Genomic DNA, 25,869 nt, shown 5'->3' with positions numbered 1-25,869 from the left:
ACCCAGCGGTATTTCAAACTCGTGACTTACCGTTTTGTTGTGAACCCTCTAACCCACTGCTCTACTCATGATTTTATTGTTTATTTCAATAAATAGTACATCGTAACATAGAAAAGTCCTATACCACCTTAAAATTACCAAGTAATTTCAACAGTCTTGGGTGAAATTTATTGCAATGTAGCTATGTAAAATCTTATTTCATGGGTTTCAGCCATGTAACGTTAAAAAAAAAAATTTCATCTCTCATGACTTGCCATAGTATTTGATTTTTCTTATATATTTTCTATCCTCACGGCTTAATTGCCATGGCTAAGGGATAGAAAATTTACAACTTAGATAAACATCATATATCATCACAAATTATGAGAAATCAAATAGTCCTTACTTGAAAAGATTCACTGCACATTGAGAAAAATATGAAATAAGAATAACAGGCCTCAATATCATGAATCAGACTTACAGTTGCCAGTCAAACTTTGTAAAATGTCTCATTGCCTGCAATTGAACACATTGAATAAATGAAATGCTATTTAAACATGTCCCAATATTACATTGATAATTACAAAATTTAAATTTAATTTTAAGATATATCATAACTTTATGATTAAAATTTTGACATACGTCTAAAAAATGCTTCATGATCTTCAGAGGTCTGGGTACTAGGGTATTTTGAAATATTTCTATCGTTTAGGAAATTTTAATTATTATCAGTTATTCAATAGATAATTAAATAACAACAAAGTCAAAATAAAAGGTATCATTAAGTTTATAATTAGATGTATTTCCAGAACATAAAACAACTATTAAATGTTGGAAATATAATTCAAACTCCATATAAATATATAAATAGCTGAAATATGTACAAAAGTCAAATTATGTGAACTGCTTCAATGTACATTTTATTAATTGATGCCCAAAAATATCTTTAAATGTTTCCTTTTTCAAAAGATATTAGTCTTTGAACAAATTTATCAACTTACATGCACTAATTTTAATTGTTATACAAAGTAGTTTACTATATGCAATTGTGATAATGAAATTTAAAATCTTTAAATGCATGTTTACATGTTGAAAAATAAACCCCTTTCTGTTGAATTTAAATAACATCAGAATCTCCATCCAATAGTCAGAATTTATCACAAATCATCACATATCAGTAATTTGATCAATAAACATGGCTTTGAAACATGAGAAAGTCCCTAAAATATGTCTCTAGATTTTGTTTTAATGAAGAAATACATGTACATATATTGTTACTATAAAGAATATTGAATTAGTATTGCACTGATGCTTATTGATAAGACCACCAATTTTTTCAATTGATATAATACATGTACAAGTAAATAAAAAATCGATTAGCATGCACACAGAGCTACATATAGTATTGACACACCATTTTCATGCACAAGTTCATGAATGCATAGAGAAATATATACATGTATACAGTTCAACTGGCAGCAAATTTAACATTGCAGGTACATGTATTATGAAACACACAAACACAGGATATGAAGTCATCTGGTACCAAGCATAAATATCAAGCCCCTTATATTTCTGTGACCAGGTCGTGTCTGTGTGAACCCCGGTACACTGGCCGTAAGGCACTAGCATCTACAGCAGAATGATTCAAGCCTCTCTGTGAGGGGATGCTGAATCCAGATCGTGTAGATGCTTGGAGATGATGAGGATGATGTGTTTTTCCTGGTGATGAGTATGAGGGAGATTGCTGATAACCAAGCCGAGAGGAATGAAACTACAATATCATGCAAAGGTATGTTAGCAAGGAAGACGAGATAATTGCATGTCATAATGATCAGAGACACAGGACAGGATCACACAGTAAAGCAGTTCCTGCAAAGTTAATATAGTTTTAATTATGGTTCTAAGATGGACAGAGTGATTGACTGTTGCTATTTCAACAATAAGCTATAAAATTTCTGAAAAATAAAAAATTAAGAAAGAAGACTATTTAAACAATCAAAGAGATACTGTAATTCTTTCCTTTTAAAGCTTTAGTTCTATTTCATTTAATTTGTTTATTAGATTGATTAATCTACACTGCATTGATACAATCCATTATATAGTTTTTTGGAAATCAATTCATTAAAAATCCTCAAAATTTCCAATAAAGTCAGTTAGATTGTAGTTATATATATATTTTTAGAATAATCATAAATAACTCAGGAATAATATTAGAACAATTAGTCCCATGGGAGATTGTTAAAGAAAACTCCACACAAGATTAGGCAGGTTTCAGACCAATAAACATACAGAACTGTCTACACAGTAATAGGAGAGGAACACTGCTCGGTGAATATCATGTACAGCTCCTGCAAACACACACACAACCTGTACAGTGATGGAAGCAGCTCAAGCAGATATATACAATGTACAAAGTCAATAGCATGATATATAGACCAATATTTGCTCCATATCTGACATATTGAATGTCTCTGAACATGTGTTCTGTAGAAACAATTAAACATATTCATCTCTAACCTGTGAAGTATTGAGAGAACTGTTAGCATTGGAGTAGTCAGTCCGTGAAGGCACTCCAGCATGCCCATTATAAGAGGAGTAACTCTGATTTGCTTTATCGGGTGACCTCCCCTGATAATGCGACGGGTCTGGCCCGTTTCTGCTCTGGGTCTGGCTTCTGTCTCCATACTGGAAATTCTCCTGGTGTTGTCGGCTGGAGGGCCCCCTTTGTTCATAATAGGGAGACCTTTCCTGAACTCCTCTGGCCTGCGATTGTCTGTGATTAAATGATGTGTTGCTCTGAGGTGGAGTCCCAGAGAACTGGCTCTTGTTATGCATTGAGTTATTTTGTTCAATATTGCTTCTATTTGGGGCATATCCTGAACTATTATATGATGCATTCTCCTGGGCAGAATGTCTAGAAAAGTCAGCCATTTGCTGTGGACTGAATAAGCGGGCACTAACATGGGCATTATAGGACTTGGGAGAATTTCCAGTAAACACACTGGACGGTTGGCTTGTGTTATCAGTTTGAACACTGGAAGGGGTAGTTTGTTTGTAAGGGGATGAGTTATAAGCTATGGAAGACAAGTTACTTGAAGTTATGGATGAGTTTACATTGTCTCCTGAACTAGCACTATAGCCCACTCTCCTGCCACGATCTGGAGTGGATGGACCAGCGGCAGAGTGTTGCTGGCCTAAATAAGACCGGCTCTGTTCATGAATATGTGCATTATCAGTTCTGAGAATTTCAGCTGTGGACGGAGGTGTGACAGAATACCCAGAATAAGGAGCAGGAGGAGGACGATGATTGAGATTTGACGACGGAGGTTCATATCTACGCGGAGATTCGGGAGTGCGATGACGTCGTGATGATTCGACATCTGACACATTGTTCTGTGGGGAGAAGTTTTCATTGTGGTGCCTTCTGCTGTAGGGTGAATTTTCCTGCCGTGAATTATTCACTGTCCTACTGTAGGGTGAATTCTCTTGCTGGGAGGAGTTCACATTTTGTACCTGTGCACCATTTACTGGACTTCTGTACCTCTGCGACACTTTAGACACATCAGTAAAAGGACTGTTGTTTTCTTTAGAGTTAGCTGCAGGTCTGTAGTTGTTTGGAGTGTTTGATCGGTAATTCTGGGAGCGACTTGACACTACATCCGACATGTATCCACTCGTTCTCCGATGACTTGGAGTGACATCTGATGTATAGCCACCGGTACCCCTGTATCGCTGTTCAGATGATCCTGGTCGGGGTTGTCTAAAAAAGATATAATCATCTTAGTAAGAAGTACTGTATTCTTGTTATATAATCTGTTAAAAACTGCAAGAGAATGGTTTTAAGTAATAACATTATCGTATAATAAATCATGCATGTTCATATTAACAGTGAACGTGTCTGCCCCAAAAACAAAGACCCCAAAGAAATGTAACACATTTTCTACAACCTGTGGAAAAAAGATAGAAAACAAAAGATGGAGTAAAAAGACATTGCTCTTCAGTCAACATTGCGGCTTTGATGCAAATGAATTGCTTCATCACCTTACACACACTTTACCTGTCCTTGACCTCTGTCTCCGTGGCAACATTAGACTCAGTTCCATAATCAATGGCTTCCAGTGTGTCATCTGACACACTTTCAGAATTTGGACCAAGAGTGTCATCAGACTGATTTGTACTAGTGTTCTCTTGTTTTGTGCTGTTTGTAAAATGGGTTTAGAAAAACGCATGAAGATTTGTTATTTTTCAAACATGGTGAATTTCTTCATTAATCTATGTATATGAAAATTAAAGTTCTAATAATGATTTATAGAATTTTCCACTTGATTAATCTTATTCCATATGATATCTTTATTTTGTTATCTAAAAACATTATTGGTATAGATCTATTAAATTTCAAACTGGTATTAAATTGAAATGTAAAAAATCTGAAAAAATTCTCTAATAGCTGTATATGAATGTACTCTATATGAAATGTAAACTTTATATTAAGCATGAACTAATGGTATTTCTATATATATGCATTAAGACGATGATGTATGTTAAAATGAAATAATGTAGCAATTGTATGTGTACATGTATTAGAATAAGCAAGTACATATATTTAGATGACACTGGCCACTCTTTGTATTACAATGACTATAAATGATTAAACATATGTATTGCATAATAAACAAATGCAATTTATTAGAAGCATAAAAAACTTTCATCAAAAAGGGTGCAGGGAATAAGATAGGTCTAGAAATTAAAGGAGTTTTCAGTTTTATTTCATTATTTGTGATATAAAGTTACACAGAAGATAAACAAGGTTGATCATTAATTAAGGGAAAGCAATACAAGGTTGTTGAAGAAATATAAAAAATTGTTACGATATAAAGGATCGCTGAAGACTGCAGGGAGAGTAGCCACGCACTGACTACAACTGAATCTATACTTACCACTGTCTGTGTTAAATGACAAGAGTTAAATGACAAAGCTAAAGGATAAAAAGATCATCTGTTGTACGGGAGATTACCTCTGAACTCGGTATTGGATCGCAGACCCTGCGGAACTGGGGGGCCGACTTCTAATGTTGTCCATCCTGTTAAATAAATTACATTGAGAGAATTGACTACAGTGCCGAGGTCTTCAAGAAAATTAAGGTGGTATTGTTTTACAAAAAAATCTGTATTTTATTTTTACATGATTAAATAGAACATTAATAAAAAAAATACAATTTTTTAAAAATTTTGTTCATGACAATTTAAGCAATTTTATATTGATATTTTCTACTTTAAGCTGTCCAATTATTCTATTTTACTTGGTCATGTTTTACAGTGCTGCTCTGATATAATATGATACACAGTCCTCTATATTATATTGTTATACTTTCATGTTAAATACTGAAATCTGATTGGTTAAGACGCAGTTAATAATATTTACTATTACCCTCAGCGTTAGCAACGCACTTGGCAACGGGAAACATTAAAAAATGTTACATGCGCGAAAATTATGCGCGTACGGTTCGCTGTAGAATTCACGTTATTCCTATATAAAAGCAGTAAAATTTTCTTAAAAATTTTAAAAAAGACATTCAGTATAACAAAATAAATAGTGCCTGTTTGGGAGGATAACAGTTGAAATTGACACCCCTCGAAAACCATTGTCAACCTCCGCTTCGCGTCGGTTGACAATGGTTTTCTCGGGGTGTCAATTTCAACTGTTACCTTCCCAAACAGGCACTATTTATATATTGTCACTGAAACTCTATAGAGTTGTATCTATCTTGTAACTGAAATAACTTGCCTGTGACCAAATGATTGCTCTGGTATGCTCTCTTTGTTAGAATTTATCTGATTCTGAAAAAACATTGTCATCTAATAAATCATATTGATAATGCATTAATTATGCTAAAAATGAATATTTTATCATTAAATTATCAAATATCTTAACATTAAATTATTACGTCAACTTTAAAAATTGCTATACCTGATCATTATTCAGTAATACACGAAGCAATTCTTACATAAACTCATGCAAAAACTACAAAGCTATACCTTTTGAATTAAAAATAAAATCTGAAGCAATGCTTATTCGAAATGCTGCCAAAAAAAATATATATACTGGTGTACTATAAAATTCACAATGAGCAAAACTATAAAAATTAAAAAATGTCAGTTAATCAAATATACATACAGGTACAAACAAATTGGTGATACTATTCATACTTTAGAAAGTACAATGAATGGTCAAATAAATCTATTGGTAGAAAAAAATTGGCAACAAGAATTTGAATGGGATTACTGTGGAATCATTAGAATTCATGGTGGCTCAATTTTTGGGGTGTTCGTGGGTAGCCCTTCCCCACAAATTTACATCCTCAACAAATTTTTTTTAGAAAGAGTATTCTTTTTTAATAAAAGTGGATACTGACGCACCCATGAAATTAAATCTCCACGAATAAGTAAAAAACCAACAATCCACGAAAATTGGCCCCCACGAATCTACCGTAAATGATTCTACAGTATGAGATTATGGGATTAGCCAGTACACATATTTTTTATCATAAGAGATTTGGTCATTAGAGAATTTTAAAAGATAAAGAAATAATTAAAGATGTAGGAAAGACTACTCTGTTTAAGTCCCACATGATGATGAACGAAGTAACTGAAAACAATGAAATACCACAGACATTGGATCAACATAATACAAAGAGCCCAGAAATATCCCAACTGCTATACACAAATGGTGGACCTGAACTTGGTTATACATGAAAAAGGATTGATTTTATCACTACAGGTACATGTATCTTATAAAGTGGGAATTGTAAAACCGTACTGAATCCAAGAGAATTATGAACTAGAGGTACTGTGAGCAAGCTCACAATTGATACCCCCCGCTAAGAAAAAAAATCATACCGCGTGTATTTTTGCTATTATAGAAAATATTGGATGAATCTATTTCACTGACCATTTTCTATAAATAACAACTGCTCTATTTTTTATAACTGTTAATGCTAATAGGAGTAAACAAACCAATTTCTATCCTTTAATTCCATTTTATTTCAAGTTAACTGTTAATGCATGAGGACATTTGCATCCTTCCGTTAACAACCATGACTCGAATCAAACACGAATCAAATGAAATCCACATATCAAGCAGCCATTTAATATTTAAACATTGAATTATTGGTAAACTGGGCCCGATTTTTTCTGAATTTTTTTTCCCACACATTTTTTTTACCAAATAAAAATTTCATCGAGGCAGGCCATTTTCTAATTTTATGTGGCCTGAGAAGAGCAAGCTTTGTGTCAAATTTTAGCTTCTAATATTTCTATTAATACAAGACATGACACAGACAGAATAAGCATTTTTGAAACAATGACCTTGCACTTCCTCAATTGACCTTGGGTCAAGGTCACGGCACACCCTTAGGTCATAAGCAATCTTTGTGTGAAGTAAAAACATTCAATGCTTCTCCATAAGGAAGATATGGACCGGACACAAATTTTGCATTTTTTCTGCCAGTGACCTTGCCCGAATGACCTTGGGTCAAGGTCATGACACACCCTTAGGTCATAAGCAATCTTTGTGTGAAGTAAGAACTTCCAATATTTCTCCATAAGAAAGATATGGACCGGACACGAATTTTGTATATTTTCTGTCAGTGACCTTGCCCTTGCCCGAATGACCTTGAATCAAGATCATGACACACCCTTAGGTCATAAGCAATCTTTGTGTGAAGAAAGAACTTCCAAAGTTTCTCCATAAGAAAGATATGGACCGGACACGATTGCACAGACAGACGGACAGACAGACGGAGGGACAGACGGACGGACAAGGTGATTCCTATATACCCCCCCAAACTTTGTTTGCGGGGGGTATAATGAGCAGGATGAGGTTTACTATTCTAGTCTACTCTACGTACATGCGATTTATTTTTGAAGATGAATCAGCTTGTGATGGATATATATACAGTGTATATACATTGATACACAAGTGCCTAGATTATTCTATCAGTAGATCATGTTAATCATGATTTGAGTGGGATAAATTAATCAGAATTAGAGCCTGTTTCACCGAGGCCCAAGTCACCTGATAAAATGTATTGTAGCTGCGCGAAGTGTCCCAGCTACGAGACGTGTCAAATGACGTGATTGACACAGCATCACCATAATAAAATATTTGCTCCGGCTGAAAAAAGTCACAGAACTATTGCTAGCTTCAGAAATAGACAAATAATCACACAGAAACTAGTTGTGGGAAAAAAATACACCAATGAAATTATACGGTACAAAAATAAATGACATCAAATCCATTAATTGAGTGCACAGATTGCATCCATTTTTAAAAATAAAAACAAAAAATGTACATGTATAAAATGAAACATGTTTATACAAACTTTTGCCTTACCCTGTATCTTGCTGATCTGTAAGTGGACCCCGATTTATTGCTCTGTGTTTCTAGATCACTTCTAAAATGCAAATAAATATCTACTAATACATGTTTTAATTAGCTTTTCTACAAATTCAAAATTCACAATCAAATTAGCCATTTCCAACAAAAAATCTTGAAACTCGGGCAATCAGTGTACAACCATTCTACTAACAGGTGCCTATACTCATATAAAGTGTTTGAGACCTACCTGTTATTATAGGCATTGGTGTCACTCATGTAGTTTCTGTGACCTAATTCTGGAGTCCTGCGGGCCGACTCGGAGGGTGTGTAGGGAGGGGGTGGCTCCCCATTCTGAGGTAGTTGTGATTGGCTGGGATCTTGGTCCCTGAATGTACATCATGTAAATTAGTGTCTTTCTCAAGAAGCATACCTCGTGTAAATTGTATATTGATGAAACATTAAAAAAACCCATTGCATTCAAAAGAAAAACAAATACCGGTGCATTTGTAATTCACTATTTGATTTCAAAATTTCTCACCCAAATCCTTTCCTTTTTGGAGACCTATACCGCTGTCGTATGTTGACATGTGGAGAATACTTGATCTTGAAGGGTTCAGCTTTAGTTCTGGAAAATTATTTCAAATTTGTGTTTCAGTAATGTAAAATTAACATGCACTCTTTGGTTATAAAAATGCACAAATAACTTGATTACCATCAACTTAGATTCTATCAACATGATGTGAAAACTTACTCGACTTTCATGTAAGGAATATCCTGTAGATCTTCTGGAGCCATTCCTTCTGTATCTACTAAGTCATACCTACAAAAATGTTCATCAGAATTAAATGTGTCTACTTATCATTGGCTAGGCCAACTGACTATTAATTATCTTGTACATTTAATTTAGCTTTTTTAGCATTTCTGTGTGTACAATTGTAAAATAAAACTGATCTGTACAGAGAAAGGTGAACTTACACAATGTGTTGTTTTAATTCCTCTGGAGGGCGTTTTGCTGTTCCTGGTGACTTTGTCCTTCTTCGTCTTCTCCTTTTGACTTCACCCGCAGGAGCAGAATGAATGGATGGAACAGAGCTACAAATATGTGTCAAGTATTTCAGAAATGAGAAAAAATAACCACACATAGACTATACATGTACCATGTAAATTCTTATATCAAAGTGTCAATTAGTGCAATTACTTACCCATTCATATAGCTTTCACTATGTGCTGGAAACATTCTATAAATTAAAAGACAAAAATTCTTTGTCAGAATAAAAAAATTTGGTATGAAAATTGAACAAAGTTTTACCTCTTCAAACTTTTATTAAAACAGTAAAGAAATCTCACCAGGTCTGTGATATCTTACCCTTGCATTGTCTCATTCCATTGGTTTTCATACCAGGGTTCCACCGAACTTTTTGGGCGACGCCCCCTCATAGGAGACACATCCGATTCACTTCCACTGTCTCCATCTCTCCTACAAGTTTCAACCAACAAATAATACAATGAAGTTATGAAGTATCCAATGAAGTATCCAACCAAATTTTGACTACATAATAATAAATCTCACCTTCTTCTTCTTGAAAAAGAAACATCACTTTCGTTGTCTGAACCTTTGTTCTTTGGGAAATATCTATTAAAAGAAGAATACATTTTTCTTATTACAGCCATAAAAATAATCCTATTTGCTTATACCGGTACTTAAAATTAATGCCTACGAAAAGAAATTTTAAGAATTATAACAAACATGAACAAAAACTTGTCATAAGAATTTGGAACATATTTGCCATCTCAGTGTTATCTAAAACTTTACGGATGCGTTATTTAAGGGCTCCATTATAAAAGAGATCTTTCCATACTTGCGCCTATGGCCACTCTCTGTATCACTGGTCTGTCCCACTCTCCTGGGAAACTTCTGTACATCACTGTGTAGAGATACAGGGGATTCCCGGCCAGAGGTGTATAACCCACTGTCAAAATACATAACATATAACTATCATAGTTACTTTAATGTGTATATATTTTTTAATTATCCTCAGATAAAGAAAATGCTGTAAATAAACAGGAATGGATGATGAATGAAGGGCCTTCCTTTGTGTTAACAACAAACAAGATACATTCCTTCATCCCAACTCCTCTCCCAGAGAAACAATCACCCTACAGCAAAGCTGGAAAACTTGAGCTGTTAAACCTTTGAACATTTAGACAAACAATTAAGCCCCGATCAGAGTTTCGTATGACAGGTTTATGACTTACGTATCAGCATCCCTCTCCCAGGGGGCACTGCGCGTACTCCTCGGTGATTGGTTTCTCTGTAAATCAGGAAGACTTCTGTGACGAGATCTGCCAGAAAAAGTGTCCATAATAGTCATATTTATCAAAATCAGGACCAAATAATTTAAATCTCAAGTTATAGCTATGAAAGTAACTGGAGAATCGATTAATACCCTTGGACTGGTTCAGGGGCTACAACTCTGGTGACAGCAGCATCGTTGATAACACTGTAGTAGGAGCCGGCCTTTCCTCCTGCAATCAAAACATGTACCACATGTATTATTCTTAATATCAAAATTATTTCAGTTTTTTATACTTTGGTAGTTTGAAATCATACACGTATATTGCTTTATTAATATGCCTGAAATACATGTGTCATGGAATAGTCAGATTCCTACCATTGAGTTTGGAGTCTGACTTGCTTCTGGTTGGTTGTCGCCTGCTTGGTATCCTAGTAACCATTGGCTGTTGTCTTATATCATTGTTATTCTGTCTGTCATTCCGACCACTATAAGAATTAAATACAAAAAGCAAAATCTTAAGTTTTCATTATGTTATTAAAAATAGAATGTTTTTATTAAAAACGTCTTTAACATATTCTAATTTACCAGTAAACATTTTAAAATTCTACAATTTTCATGTTTTCTTTTACAAAAATAATATTTTAGATTAATATCCAATGCAGGGATGAAGAATATTAACCCCTGGCAGAGTATTCAAACCTAGACTACAAATTGAATGATACACAGAAGTATGCAAGATAATAATAGGAACTACTGGTACATGTAAATAGCACTATGAAAAATCTTCTGATGATACTGAAACAATAAAAGAGTATTGGCTTTGAGTAAAAGCATGAATAGAATAATTGAAGAGGAGAAAACTTTATCCGACAGAATAACATGTTGTAATGAAAGACATAATGTTACAGTAGTTCAAGATACAATTATAATACATTACCAAGAACTATAAGTGCAGATTATACTATTTCTATATAAGTTGTCAAAATTACCACAGCGCTTCTTTTAAATTAAAAATGAGTTGTTAAGTAAACTATTTATTGTACAGTGGATTTACTAAGCAGTTGGCCTTGGCAGATTTTACTTTTGACAATTATTAAGATTATTTTAGTGCATCACCTGACTAATCTTTTGTACTTTCACAATATCAAGGTTTGTCTACCGGGGTAATTAGGTTAACAGCATATTCACAAGTTAATTATCCTTTTCAAAAGATGTTGCACCTCTTCATAAATCTAATACTTAGTTCATTATTTGAATACCCTATCTGCACAGCTGCAGATTAAGAAATAAGGTTAATAAGTCTAAAATGCAAGTCTTTGTGCACCTTAATTGTAAAGTGTGTGTGAGACACTAGCTTTATGGCATATTAATCTGTGTATAATACATATCTGCAGTCATCTCTCCAAAGAGTTTACTCTCCACAGTTTATTCCCCTATCCACAAATTTTATCCCCTGTCCACGTATTTTACTCCACTATCCACCTATTTAATTCTCCTATCCACAAATCTTATTTCCTTATCAACATATTTTACTCCCCTATCCACCGATTTTATTCTCCTATCCACAAGTCCACCCTCTTACCTCCGTCTGGATCCGTGTCTAGAGTGTTTGGATGAGATTGCTAAGGTATCCGCTAGCTGGTTAATTCTAAATAGCAAAAGGAACACTCAAAATATCAGCTCTAGTGCCTCCCTCTGTCTCTCCAGGTTACTGGTATATATGTGTGTTGAGTTAGACAGAAATATACAGATTAAGTTTGAATTGAAGGAAGAGGGGTAGGGAGTTTGAAGACTATAAAAGAATAATAAAATCATATGATGGAGATACACTCAATATTACAATCTACATATAGGACTAATATGTATGAAAAATAGCCAGCTGACACACTGATGAACATGAATATTCATGATTTGATGGTAATGAATAATTCATAAAAGCAAACCAGTCAGCAATGACAGAATGTAAATTAAAAAAAAAGAGTATCATGTGTTCAATAGAAAAAATAAATCAAAGAAAAGGACTATATGTATCAGAGTATCATGGGTCTACTAATTCAGTACCATGAAATGTAAAACTAAATACGCTAGTATAAATGAATTGAATTATGTGTTATGTATATAAAGATAAAATAGCAGAATCAATGTATATATGATCATGATCAGCTATATAAACAAGGTTTATACTTGCTGTTGCATTCTGAAATACCTAAAAAACGTATGATGCTCAACACAACACTTCCATAGGTGCTTTGTTCTAGTCTTTGTGGCAACCTCAAAGGCATAGGTATGCTCATCATTCTTAGAAAAAAAATAAAGACATTTAATTAGTAAATATAAAAAGTAAATTTACCTTTCCTCTTTATGTATCTCTTTTAAAGCTAAAAGAATAATGATATAAAAATCCTATATTGGTTCACTACATTACATCCATTACTTACATTTTTGTCTCGGACTTTAATGATGAAAATTTTCCCTTTAAATGTGACCTTTGTTATTCTTGGCCTGTAAAATAAACTTAAAATTAAAATCAGATGTCTGCATTCACCAGGTCACGTACAAATTAATATACCTAAGGATTAAGAGATCTAGTCTTCTTAAAGTGACCAGCATCTAATGGGAAATAATTTGTGGTCAAAAACTATATTTTAAAAAGATCTGCTATGACCTTCACATTTGACCTTGAAATTTGGTTAAAGGTCACTGCATACCCTTAAACCAAAGCTCTGTTTATATAAAGTATGAGCCAGATAGGGCTAAGGGAAGAGTATATATGCTCTGAATTTTTTGGAGGTGTGGTCTGATATGACCTTGACCTTTGACCTAGAAAATTTATTCAAGGTCATTGCATACCCTTTGACCAAAAGCACTCAGTGGGTAAAATATTAGACAGAATAGACCAAGGGTATAGAAGATATGCCCAGGACAAGTGATCTCTGACTGTGTTGCAGTAAAACACGTAATGAATCTAACTCATAAGAACAAAACATTTATTATGCAATCCTGCAAAATAAACTTCAAGTTAATGGAACTATAAATAATGAAATTTGAGTTCATGTAGAGTCTATCAATATTTCAGAAAAGACCCATGGTATTGATTGATGAACAAGGTGTAGTGTTACCTCCCATTCAACAATATTTCACTGTAATTCTAGCACTTCCAGATACAATCTCCAATCAAAGCACAGTCTGAGTAAGCTACCAGGGAAGGTTCCAACCACAACCTGGGACCCAGTTTTCCTTCCTATTTTGATACACTAAGTTATCCCCGACAGATATATCTTCTTACCAGAAATAGTTTCCAACTTTTGACTTGTTCTTGTACACCACAATTCCCGTTGGAGTCAAGCCTAGAAAATATTCTGTGTTTCCTTCACCCTACAAAATGTTTGTTGTATGTATTATCATATCAAGGAAAAATTTTGATACATCATAATGAACTTTCATGTTATAGCAAGTACACACCAGCACAGAATGAAGATCCACTCCATACATATCCAGCCATTTCACCTTATCCAGGAATTTGTACTCTGCTTGGCCTGGACTCATTCCACTGGAAAACAACAAATACTGTAGATACCAAAACAGATACCATGACAAACTTACTGGAAATACATGTGGCAAAATGAGGAAAAAAAGATAAAGTTCAATGTCCTAGAGAAATACAGGGCCAAATAATAGTGTCACAGTTTATTTGTCCACTACCAGAGTACATTGTGTACATTGTGTACAGTAAATGAAGTTGGGTGAAAATATCAAAAACATATCTTAAAAAAAAAAAAAAAAAAAAAAAAAAAAAAAGGTGAAAAAATGATGATGGCCATAGGAAGGTCAGGGTCAGAAATTTTTTACAAATTTTATTTATCTCACCAGATTTTAGGAGTATAGAAAGTAGTACATATATGAGTAAAATGTCCTAAGCATTTTCTTTATCATTAAAAACAAAAAGAAGAGGGCTGTCAAGGTCATAGTGAATGTCAAGAACAGAAAACTTTAACTTTGTTGAATTGTTCTCACTATTTTGTGTCTTTGCATGAAATTTTTAAAATAGTGAAAATCATTAGTATGAAACAGAGGTCAAGGGAAAAAATATTAAAGTTAAACTGCTATCAACAACCAAATGCGGTACTGTAACATATTTTTGTAAGTACAAGTTGTTATATTCATGTCACAAAATTAATATTTATTCTGTTAAACAAGCTTAATTAATATTATGACAATTTAAATGCTGCTGTGTACATGTTAATGTTTATTTCTTGAAACTCTATCATAAAAGTAAATACCCAAGATGCTGGTGAAATCTGGCGATCTGTTCTTCTAATTCCTGAGTTTGATTGGGGACAAAGCGAAATTCAGAGACATAACCCTCACTGCAGTATCTTGGGTCATAATCTCGAAGTTCAGCTGAAAACAAGAACAAAACGGACTTGAAATCATTTTCCTGTTACATGTATTACAAAGTATTGTGATTGGAGTAAAAATTTTTTGCATCAACTGTTTTTACCTTGCACTGCAAAGGCAAATAACTCTGCAGCTTCATCAAAAGTGATGGGTAACCTCCCTTGAAGAATATCTCTTTTTATTTGTAGAAAAAACTGGTATCTGTTGAAAATTGAATGCTTGGTTAAAACAACTTGCAAAGGCAAAACTAACCTTGTAATGGGTAATGAAGTTTTGTCTTGGAATTTTATTAAAAAAAAACCAACAACCTTTTGGATCAAGGTCAAAATCGTGATCAAAAACAGACTAATTGTATATACTAGTCTCCATGAAAGATCAATCAAAATGATGAAACCGCATTAATTTCCATTAAAGAATTTTTTCTCTTGAAAACTCAAAAGCATTAATGGATTTTTCTGTATTTTTTTTACCTGGTAATTTCCTCCTTAAGTTTACAAGGATCTGGAGGATAAAATTTGACACCGAAATAGAATGTGTAAGGTTGACTGCATGCTGAAAGAAGAAACATTACACTAGCATATAGATGTGTATTTCAACATGCACAGAAATGTACGAACTCAAACATGCATGATCACAGTTATACTATTTTGTACAAAATCTTACACAGTTTTCAATTATTTACTTTTCTAGGAGCTAATATAGTTCATTTAACCAATCAATAAACACAAAGAATATATGAATGTTTTTATACACAAGCAATTTTAAGCTTAGAGAGTTTTTGTCTGATTGGGAATATATCATTCATGAGCTATAATTAAAAACCAAATTAAACTGCCTTTTTATGGCATGCAAGAGCATCTGAGCTAAGGATTAGCAGTGCAGGGACAATTTATAACAATTTTTTGTCATTAAAGATTTTAGATACCAGGTAACATATGACATCCAAACGCTGACATGTTGCTGAGACATGCAAAGTGTCATGCCTAAAGCATTGCCACACATAACACTAAACACACGCAACACATTGATACATAAATACATACACTTTAATTGAGATGACAATGGCTTCTGAGGGTCTAGCCAATGCTGAAAGGAAAACAGAAAGCATTATGTAATTTGTGAGTCAGCTTAGCCAATCATGGCAAAAGATGTGCATTTTGCAATGTTATGACAGGCGTACATACCGTTTGATCTGACTGGTCGACAAAACGGAGACCAAAGTAGTCCTTTTCCACCAGATTTAGATGGGCGAAGACCCTATCCAGTAAGTTCGAGGCTTTGGAACTTCCCTGGAAAATATTCAAAGCACAAGTTTTTTACTCTAACTTTGTATCATTTGCATCTAAATGTTAGTTTTCATACTACATGTTAAACGCTGCTAATGCAGGCCTCTTGAAATGAACATTTTAATATCTGTTAACTTTGCAAAAAAGACTACATGTGAAGTGTAATAATGAATTTTAACTGACCCCAAATGACCTAAATATAGAAAGATGAAATCTTTAAAATGCTACTTTTTGCATTAAAGAGGTACAGAGCACCTAAAATATGATACCACCAACAATATAGTAGATTTACATGTATCATAAGATTCAAGCAGCAATGAAATTTCATTATATAATATATTAATTAGTATAAAAGGCAGCTATATAAATAAAGAATACACAATTACCCGATAAAAAGAGTCCTAATTATCTAAACAACTATTTTGACGAATTTTCAAAATACTTGTTTTCAGAGGTACATACAGAAAACTGATGAATACGCATTGAAAAATACAATGAAGTATTAATTTGAACTACTTTCAACAAAAGAAATCTGAAATGAATCATGCTCTACAGATGCCAATTAGTATACTATTACAATGACGTCCTTTGGGGTTAAAAGAATCTTATATTAATTGGTAAAATGATAAAATATTTTGATTGGTGCCTGATTTAAAACTCTTTTGCATATATATGAAATGCAAAGACAAGTTGAGGATTTGTTGTATATGTGTGACTTAGATTATATATAAAACAATATCTCAAATAATATCTGCAAATTAATAAACTTTAAAAACACATAAAATAATGTACATATACGTGGGTGTAATGAAAGTTTAATATTTCATTCAAAAGGACAAGCAATTTGAGCACATGAGCATCAAATACTGACAATGAATTTTAAAACATCGATTATTCATATGACTTCAAATCTGTACAGTCAGCAAAGGACAAGTTCTATAGCCTTTCAGCTGTGAAGAGCCATTTATATAAATATATAAAATTATCTATTGAAAAAAATAAAATACAGGTTCCTGGTCAATTATCTTCACCTATGTTTAAAATTTAAGCTTTAGAAAAAAGGTATACCACTGCAAATTTGATGAATTGCAGGTAATTACATTGTTAAATGCGGTCCTCCCTTTATATACACATTTTTATAAATTCATTCAATAACAAACAAATGATCCTGGTTTTAAATATTGGTGTCAATTACAATGGATGAAAGGCGACATCCTTTGGGAATTTTTGGTGAGAATAATATATGATTATCCCCGATTACAAAAAGTCTGTAACGGTCAGATGAGAATCAGAATTACTACACCTTGAGAATTTCTTTGTGCTGTCTTAAAAGAAATCTTTTAAATCTCCTTCTAATGTCTTTCATCAAAGTTCATATCTTGACAAGTTTATAGCATCAACGGGTAGTTTTCCTATGTTGTTTAAAGACAAACAGTTTATTTTTACACCTACTGTAGGTACAGTGTATACAATATATGAGGTATTTTTTCAATATATTGATGAGATCCATTTCTTTTGCTACCTTTGCCATTATTTTAATATCACAAAAAAATACATCAGTCATAAATTATGTCAGTCACTGTGCACAAAAACTTTAAAAATAGCTACAAAGGCCTAAATTAGTACTTAAACTAGAACTGTCCTAATGGGACTAATACCCCCGCTAGGCTAATTTCAAATGGGACAAATAATTGAATTGAATAATAACTAGAACTGTCCTAATGGGACTAATACCCCCGCTAGGCTAATTTCAAATGGGACAAATAATTGAATTGAATAATAAAGGTTTGGAACACACACCAAAAAAATTTTCTAGAATTGTTAAAAAAAAAATTAGTTAACAAAGAAAAATTAAAATCAAAATTGTCAGAATTTCACTGTAAATACATATCTATAACAGTAATACATTTACAAATGTATGTATTTGATGATATATTTTTTTAATTTAAACAATTTAAAGAAAAACCAACAAAATGACAATAACCCTTCCCTTTGCAGTGAATAGAAATACCGGTAGCCAAGCAATGCTCTTCTGTTGATAAAACTTTCAATATCTTTCTAATAAGAGTCTTGACAGATGCAATTAGTTGTTTCAAATTTTCCTCACTTTCTCCTATGGCACAATGAAACTCCATATCAGAAAATTGATCCCATAGGACTATGATTTTCTTTGATGAACTTGTTAAATTCAATAAACATTACCATAATTACCATACTATGTAAAAATATGTAAAAAAAGAAAATTTAATATTACAAACAATTTTAAAAATTCCAAAACACTACAATCATATCAGTAATTTTGAATTTCATTTAAATTAATGCCCAATAGGGTCACTTCATCAATTTACTTGACAAATAAATTTAAACAACCTCTAAAAATACTTCTTAAATTAATCATTATATTATTTATTTCCTTATAATGATAGACCTTTTGGTTTACATGAAACAGTTTTAAAATAGCCCCAAAACCATCACACGCTTTACAGATTATCAATTTCCCCTAAACACATGCTCCATCTGAACCATGGCTCAGATAATGGCTCCCTTGGGACAAATGAATTCAGCCACACTTGTCTTTGATGTTCTTATTAACTCCTAAGAATTTATCATTGACAAACAAAAACTTTGCATTGTCAGTTGATAGAATACTTATAAAAAGTAAAAAAAAATTTATTAATTAAGACATAAAGACAAAAAACTCCATCTGGATGTATTTATATAAATATATTTTAGAGTGTTTTCTATTAATTAATTAATAAAATCTGTAAGGATTACCTCCCTTACTTTTCAACATTAGTACAATATATAGAATAAGGAAAATGAAAACTGTCATAAAATCATTAAATCTTGTCTGATCTTAAAAAAAATTGCAGGTGCACATCTTCAGATGGTGTTCAACATATGTACAAATTTTCAAACTGTTCCATGCAGTAATAAAAAATTCTATAGGGGGGACAAAGTTGCGTCTACAGACAGACGGACAGACGGACAGACGGACAGACGGACGGACAGACAGACGGACAGGGTGAAACCAATATACCCCCCTAAACTTCGTTTGCGGGGGTATAATTAAGGTTTGGAACACATACCAAAAAAAAATTCTAGAATTGTAAAAAAAAAAAAAATAGTTAACAAAGAAAAATTAAAATCAAAATTGTCAGAATTTCACTGTAAATACATATCTATAACAGTAATACATTTACAAATGTATGTATTTGATGATATATTTTTTTAATTCAATTGATTTAAAGAAAAACCAACAAAATGACAATAACCCCTCCCTTTGCAGTGAATAGAAATACCGGTAGCCAAGCAATGCTCTTCTGTTGATAAAACTTTCAATATCTTTCTAATAAGAGTCTTGACAGATGCAATTAGTTGTTTCAAATTTTCCTCACTTTCTCCTATGGCACAATTGAACTCCATATCAGAAAATTGATCCCATAGGACTATGATTTTCTTTGATGAGCTTGTTAAATTTAATAAACTCCCAAAACATTACCATAATTACCATACTATGTAAAAATATGTAAAAAAAAGAAAATTTAATATTACAAACAATTTTAAAATTGCCAAAACACTACAATCATATCAGTAATTTTGAATTTCATTTAAATTAATGCCCAATAGGGTCACTTCATCAAATTACTTGACAAATAAATTTAAACAACCTCTAAAAATAGTTTAACTTCTTTATTAATAATTATATTATTTATTTCCTTATAATGATAGACCTTTTGGTTTACATGAAACAGTTTTAAAATAGCCCAAAAACATCACCCATTTTACAGATTATCAATTTCCTCTAAACACATGCTCCATCTGAACCATGGCTCAGATAATGGCTCCCTTGGGACAAATGAATTCAGCCACACTTGTCTTTGATGTTCTCATTAGCTCCTAAGAATTTATCATTGACAAACAAAAACTTTGCATTGTCAGTTGATAGAATACTTATAAAAAATATTTTTTTTTTTTTATAAATTAAGACATAAAGACAAAAAACTCCATCTGGATGTATTCATATAAATATATTTTAGAGTGTTTTCTATTAATTAATTAATAAAATCTGTAAGGATTACCTCCCTTACTTTTCAACATTACTATACAATATATAGAATAAGGAAAATGAAAACTGTCATAAAATCATTAAATCTTGTCTGATCTTAAAAAAAATTGCAGGTGCACATCTTCAGATGGTGTTCAACATATGTACAAATTTTCAAACTGTTCCATGCAGTAATAAAAAATTCTATAGGGGGGACAAAGTTGCGTCTACAGACAGACGGACAGACGGACGGACAGACAGACGGACAGGGTGAAACCAATATACCCCCCTAAACTTCGTTTGCGGGGGTATAATAAATAAAAAATTACAGATTAATACACCAGTATTCTTCAACACCAGTGGGTAATACAACCTTCAATGAAGCAAATATTACAAAAAGCCTTGGTATTCTCTAGTAGCTTACAGAGGACATTTTTAGTATTACTCCTCAATAGAGGTAGAGAACAAGACTGAAATTTTAAAGGAGAAAGAAAGGAATTTGAAACAAAGGAAAATAAACATTCGTCTGAGAGAAAATAAATTTTCCTGGCCACCAGTTCTTTAAACTTTCTATAAGTACATGTATCTCGGCAAAACAGTTCCCATCCAAACACTTCAGTACCGATGTTTACCTTATGTAAGCAGGATAAACTTTTTGTGAAACAAAATTCAAACAAACTGGGCCATTTACCACAGGCAGGGGTTTCAAACCTAAACAAATTTTCTCATAGAATGGCATTCTGTCAGTTCACAAACAGCTGAACCTGCGATTGTTACAAACAGCAGAGCTTAAAAGTGGAATTCTAATAAAATATTTCCAATAATTCAATGTTTTAACCCCCTCAAGAAACTGCATGAGGATATTATTTAAGAATAAAATTCACTGCATGTTCAAAATTCATTACTTGGTACATAATACCCAGCAAGGGCATGAATTCTATTCATGCTAATTAACAATGATTACCCAGGGTTATGCAAGTGAGACATGGTGATGGGAAATTAACCAGGTACACTAAAATTTGTCTTTAAATAGGGATCTATACATTTTGATACTCTACTCCGGGGACTTTACAGACCCAGCAAACGTACTATATCCTGTATACACCATATGTCATCTGAAATTAAAAATTCATCTCGCCTCTTGAAGCTACTGACTTTGTACAAATATTTTGTTCCATATATCATTCATGTTTAAAATCAAACTTCAAGCAATAAATTGCTTTTCCGTCTTTAAAATCAATAGGAAAAACAATTTTAGGGAAATCAATAGGTGAAGCCACAATGGGATTGTTTGGTAAATTTTCTTGAAACATTATCTGTCAACAGTTTTTAGATAGGTCACCAGTTTAATATCAAGGGGTAATTGAAAATTCCGCAGTACATCATTAGGAGACCGGTGTGTACATTGGATATATTAGTTATACTTATGTATACACACACCAGCCGGGTTCCTGCACTGAGCGACGGAAAAATGACGACAGGTAGACCCCTTTTACCTGTGACAGGTGAGACATATACCTACAGCATACCTCCAGCTGATGAGAAACCAGATACCTGTGATAACTCCACATAAATTGCCGTTTTTACACTCAACTTCCCCCGATAGCATCTTGGCCAGGGCTCAAACCACTTTATTACTACTACATATATCAATCAAAAACATCCTCTCTACAAATTACATGACAAATTTTCACCTTTGTAAGACAAATATGCAGGGATGCTTGTCTTCATTCATAACACCTTATTCTTTTGATCAGAGTAACAATGTTTTGCTTTGGTGGATACAAGTAGATCTACGTGAGATACTACCCCCCCCCCCCCCCCCAAAAAAAAAAACCCAAAAACCCTTCTCTTTATCTCTTCCAACCCTAAATATTTGCACTGTTAGATTTTAACACAAGACAACGCATGTGTATGACAGACATGAGGCTTTAGTTTTGATATACATGTACTGCATTTCTTTTCTAATTTGAAAAAGTAAAATTTTTTTATATTGTTACATAAAAGACTTGATCAAGTTATTAAAGTTTAATGCATCAAATGCCATTTCAAGCAGGATCAAGCAGGTAAATTAATCCCCGGTCAACCACAACTATAATCTGAATAAAAATTCCCACGGGGATGGATGTGAGTACCAACTAGTTATAACATACGACTCTGTTCTGCTGAACTAATTCAAATGATATGACATACTCTGAAATTTATCATCATATCTCAGGTAATTATATAATAATGAAAGATTTCCCTGAACAATTCCTGGTGTACCGAGGCCATGAAAGTACTTATATACCTGGTAATTACAAGTATCTTCATTATAAAGTTGATGGATGCATGATGAAAAAAAAATCATCAGTAATATACCGGTAATACAATGTCTTTAACAGCTTAATCATGTTCTTAGGAGCTAAATCTAGTCTTACTCCCTCAGACCCTGGCTGACATTTATCATCACAAAGCATAAAAGAGCATCATACAGTAGAAATACTTCTACCATCAACCCAATCCATCAAACATCACAATCAGGAACAAACTTGTTACAGCTCCACCAAAGTTGACATAAAACATCAAACATCCTTTGTTGTTGTGTATATATACAGTCGTTGAATGCAGACTGTTACACTGAGGGAGCTTGCTCATGGTCTTTTTTTCTCATGAGGACTGAAGGACCTGTCACAATCAGAAAGCAGCTACCCATCAGATGATGATAAGAAGATAGCGAGATAATGCATGTAAAGCCCTGCCTGAATACAGGGAACTGTACACCTTAAGTCGTAAACCTATACATAAATAGGTCCCCGTCTATTGTACGAGACCATGCATTACCGCAAAATTGAAAGAATCTGCATGCTTTTGTACTTGTCAAATATTTCATCTTTTAGTGGAGTGAAACATTTAATTAAAACACTAAACCACGCTAAATACCCAATTCTCACTCCATTAGGTAACATAAAATGTAAAGATTTATTTAGCATGAGAGGTCCAGTTTTTAAATCAATGCTAACAGGTTTTCAATGGGTTGCAATCAAATAATGAATGAAATAGTTACAGGATGTAAATATGAATAAGTAAGGTTTAATTCAATCTTCAATCAGGCATGAAATGGAATTTAAAACCGCTTATGATAACCCAAAGATATGTACACAAAGCTTTCTATAAACACGAAATGTCCAGATCAGAACTTGAGTTACATCACCAATCAAATATGATCCCAGTCACCTGAATTTAATCGAATTTAAAGAATCCATCTGTCTTACACTAATATCTTGAACACACAAATTCCCAGGGTGTGAATTCAGGGACCAAATTGTACAGCACTCAAAAGGCAAAAATAAAGCACAATGCACACATTGTGCATATAATACAAAATGAAAACAGTGAAAAAAGTCATGCAAAACTGAGTCTGATTTGCAGGCAAATAATGAAACTCTGTAGGTATTATTAAATACATAGAAACTTTCAACAGTCTTTACAGGTGTCATAGAAAATCTGTAAGATTTAATCATCTTACCAGAGTACTTTAACTTACACATGTAAACCATGGGTAGTGTACACATCACAGAAATCATTATGGTATGGCGTTGTCTCCTTCACATACCACAAGTATTTTCAAATAAAAAAATAACCAATCCCTTCCAAAGACCAATTGAAAAATCATTGCTATTTTTGCATTCAATTCTACACTCAAATATATCACTGATAAAAACAAACATAAGAATTGGTGTAACTCTTTTAAGATAGCTAGAGGGAAATGAAAAAAAAATATTGTTCTTATCTATACTGAATTCTACAAATAGAGGCAATGAAAGTATCTTATTACTTTTATGAAACAATGCAAGAGGATATAAACATCATCTACAAGTACTGTCAAAATGCAACAGTTCACTGTATGGTTTTAGATAATTTATAAAATGGAAACTAAGAACACTGAAGAAATAATGAAACATTCAAGACAAAACAACTTTTTAGCCACCTGTTCACACCAGCGACAGGCAGCACTTAGAGCTGACAATAAAAAACAGATTCAGAACCGCTTTGATGGAACCTCTGCCTATATAACAGTCACTGGGCTAGATGAACCCTAAAACACAGGTGATCTTTACAGCTGCTAAATGGCTTCCCTCCACCAAATAGTGGCTGGATATATAGAATGGTGTACATTAAATTAATTAAAAGTAAATCAAGTGTGAGTGGAGCTGTAATGCACTGGGGGATATAGAACAGAGCAGCAGCAGGGATATTAGCTGATCATGAGCATGTATTGTTCAAAGTTTGGTTGCCCAATAGCATGACAAACAAAACCTAGCTTAATTGCTATACTTTCATCAAGAAAGAACTTAATTCAGCACAGAAGCTCTGAAAGATGAGGTTTGGGGATTACAAGTCATTTTTTTAATCATGAATGATTAGACCTCACCAACACACATACAAAGATGGAGCTTTATTTTTAAAAAAAATCCTGAATTTATAGTGAACTTCGTCCAGACACCATGCAATAGCTATGTCACAGTATGATTATATATACAAACACTTTATTAGTGTTATTATAGGCCACAAAACCAACTTGGCGTGCTGATCATTACATTAAGGTGCAAATTATGGTCGATCTGCAAAACCATTCCAGATCTGGTAAGGTTTCTCCACCTATGCCATCATTTAGCCTGTCATTGATACCCCATCATTATCCAGCAGGCAAGGTGATAAAATCTTGCAGCAAAACACCAGCACATTTATTTACTATTTTACAACCCAACAATTTGTTCACTAACTCTCATAATCTTTGTTAAAAATATATCAAAAATATGTGAAAAGTTTAAAGGTGATATATACAACAATAATAGAGAGCCTTTTTTCTTCTTCACGTTTGTGAATATGGAAGGGGTATGCATGGGTAAATTAACATACCTTGAATGAAAGATGAAGATCCGTATCGTCAAGGCAGAGAATTCGGAACAAGGGTCCATCCTTGGCCCTCTCCAAAGACCCACTGTCCCTAGAAACAGAACTTTTAGACTTGTCGCCTCTCAAAAATCGCGGAATTAACCGCGAAAATCGGGACATCGTCTCGTTGCGAAGTCGCTTCGTTTCCCTCCTTATTCTCCGAATAGATCATGGGAATAAGTAAAACTGTAAAGTGTCCATCATAACTTATAAACTCTCCCGTATCACCTCTACTGTAGGAGTGCCGTATTACTAATGTACTCTTTTATTGTTTTCTTCACAATTACCTGTGCACACACACCTGTGCATGGGAGACAACCGCGAAAACCAAAACAAATTTATAATAAAACCAATCTCGTTAGGACATTAGAATTCCGGACTCGGTGCATGAATTAAGCGAATTAGAATCATGAAGGAAAAAAACCCCCAAAACAAATGAGTTAGGGATTTCATTAAACGATTATTTTACAAATACAGTTAGTGGTAAGCTAAAATTTAATTATTTACCCTTTATTTCATCAGTCAATGTGTTTTAAATATTTCC

The 25,869-nt window shown here is 33.3% G+C and overlaps 1 protein-coding gene across 6 annotated transcripts; it reads right to left on the bottom strand.

Annotated features, from left to right (window-relative positions):
- Positions 1-748: 748 nt before the first annotated feature.
- LOC105332945 (band 4.1-like protein 4A) lies at positions 749-25,662 on the bottom strand. Of its 6 annotated transcripts, XM_020069195.3 has the most exons (30): positions 25,290-25,662; positions 16,238-16,342; positions 16,097-16,139; positions 15,524-15,605; positions 15,157-15,254; positions 14,936-15,056; positions 14,118-14,205; positions 13,942-14,030; positions 13,094-13,157; positions 12,862-12,953; positions 12,238-12,303; positions 11,031-11,140; positions 10,806-10,884; positions 10,615-10,701; positions 10,218-10,328; positions 9,929-9,991; positions 9,725-9,835; positions 9,561-9,596; positions 9,334-9,450; positions 9,110-9,178; positions 8,897-8,983; positions 8,606-8,743; positions 8,374-8,434; positions 8,056-8,154; positions 5,767-5,819; positions 4,997-5,062; positions 4,040-4,180; positions 2,500-3,742; positions 2,272-2,330; positions 1,614-1,753 (listed from the first exon to the last, which is right to left on the bottom strand). In XM_020069195.3, the coding sequence occupies exons 1-29, from the start codon at positions 25,443-25,445 to the stop codon at positions 2,280-2,282; spliced, it is 3,726 nt and encodes a 1,241-aa protein (XP_019924754.3). In that variant the 5' UTR covers positions 25,446-25,662; the 3' UTR covers positions 1,614-1,753; positions 2,272-2,279. The 6 variants fall into 6 exon arrangements, with proteins under 6 accessions (XP_019924751.3, XP_019924752.3, XP_019924753.3 ...); XM_020069192.3 differs by lacking the exon at positions 2,272-2,330 and having other exon boundaries at positions 749-1,753; positions 25,290-25,661; XM_020069193.3 differs by lacking the exons at positions 2,272-2,330; positions 12,238-12,303 and having other exon boundaries at positions 749-1,753; positions 25,290-25,661.
- Between the last annotated feature and the right edge of the window lie 207 nt (positions 25,663-25,869).

Source organism: Magallana gigas, chromosome 6 (assembly GCF_963853765.1).
Source record: "Magallana gigas chromosome 6, xbMagGiga1.1, whole genome shotgun sequence".
NCBI lineage: Eukaryota > Metazoa > Mollusca > Bivalvia > Ostreida > Ostreidae > Magallana > Magallana gigas.
Note: the sequence above shows the minus strand (reverse complement) of the source record. Positions and strands in the feature narration are given on the sequence as shown.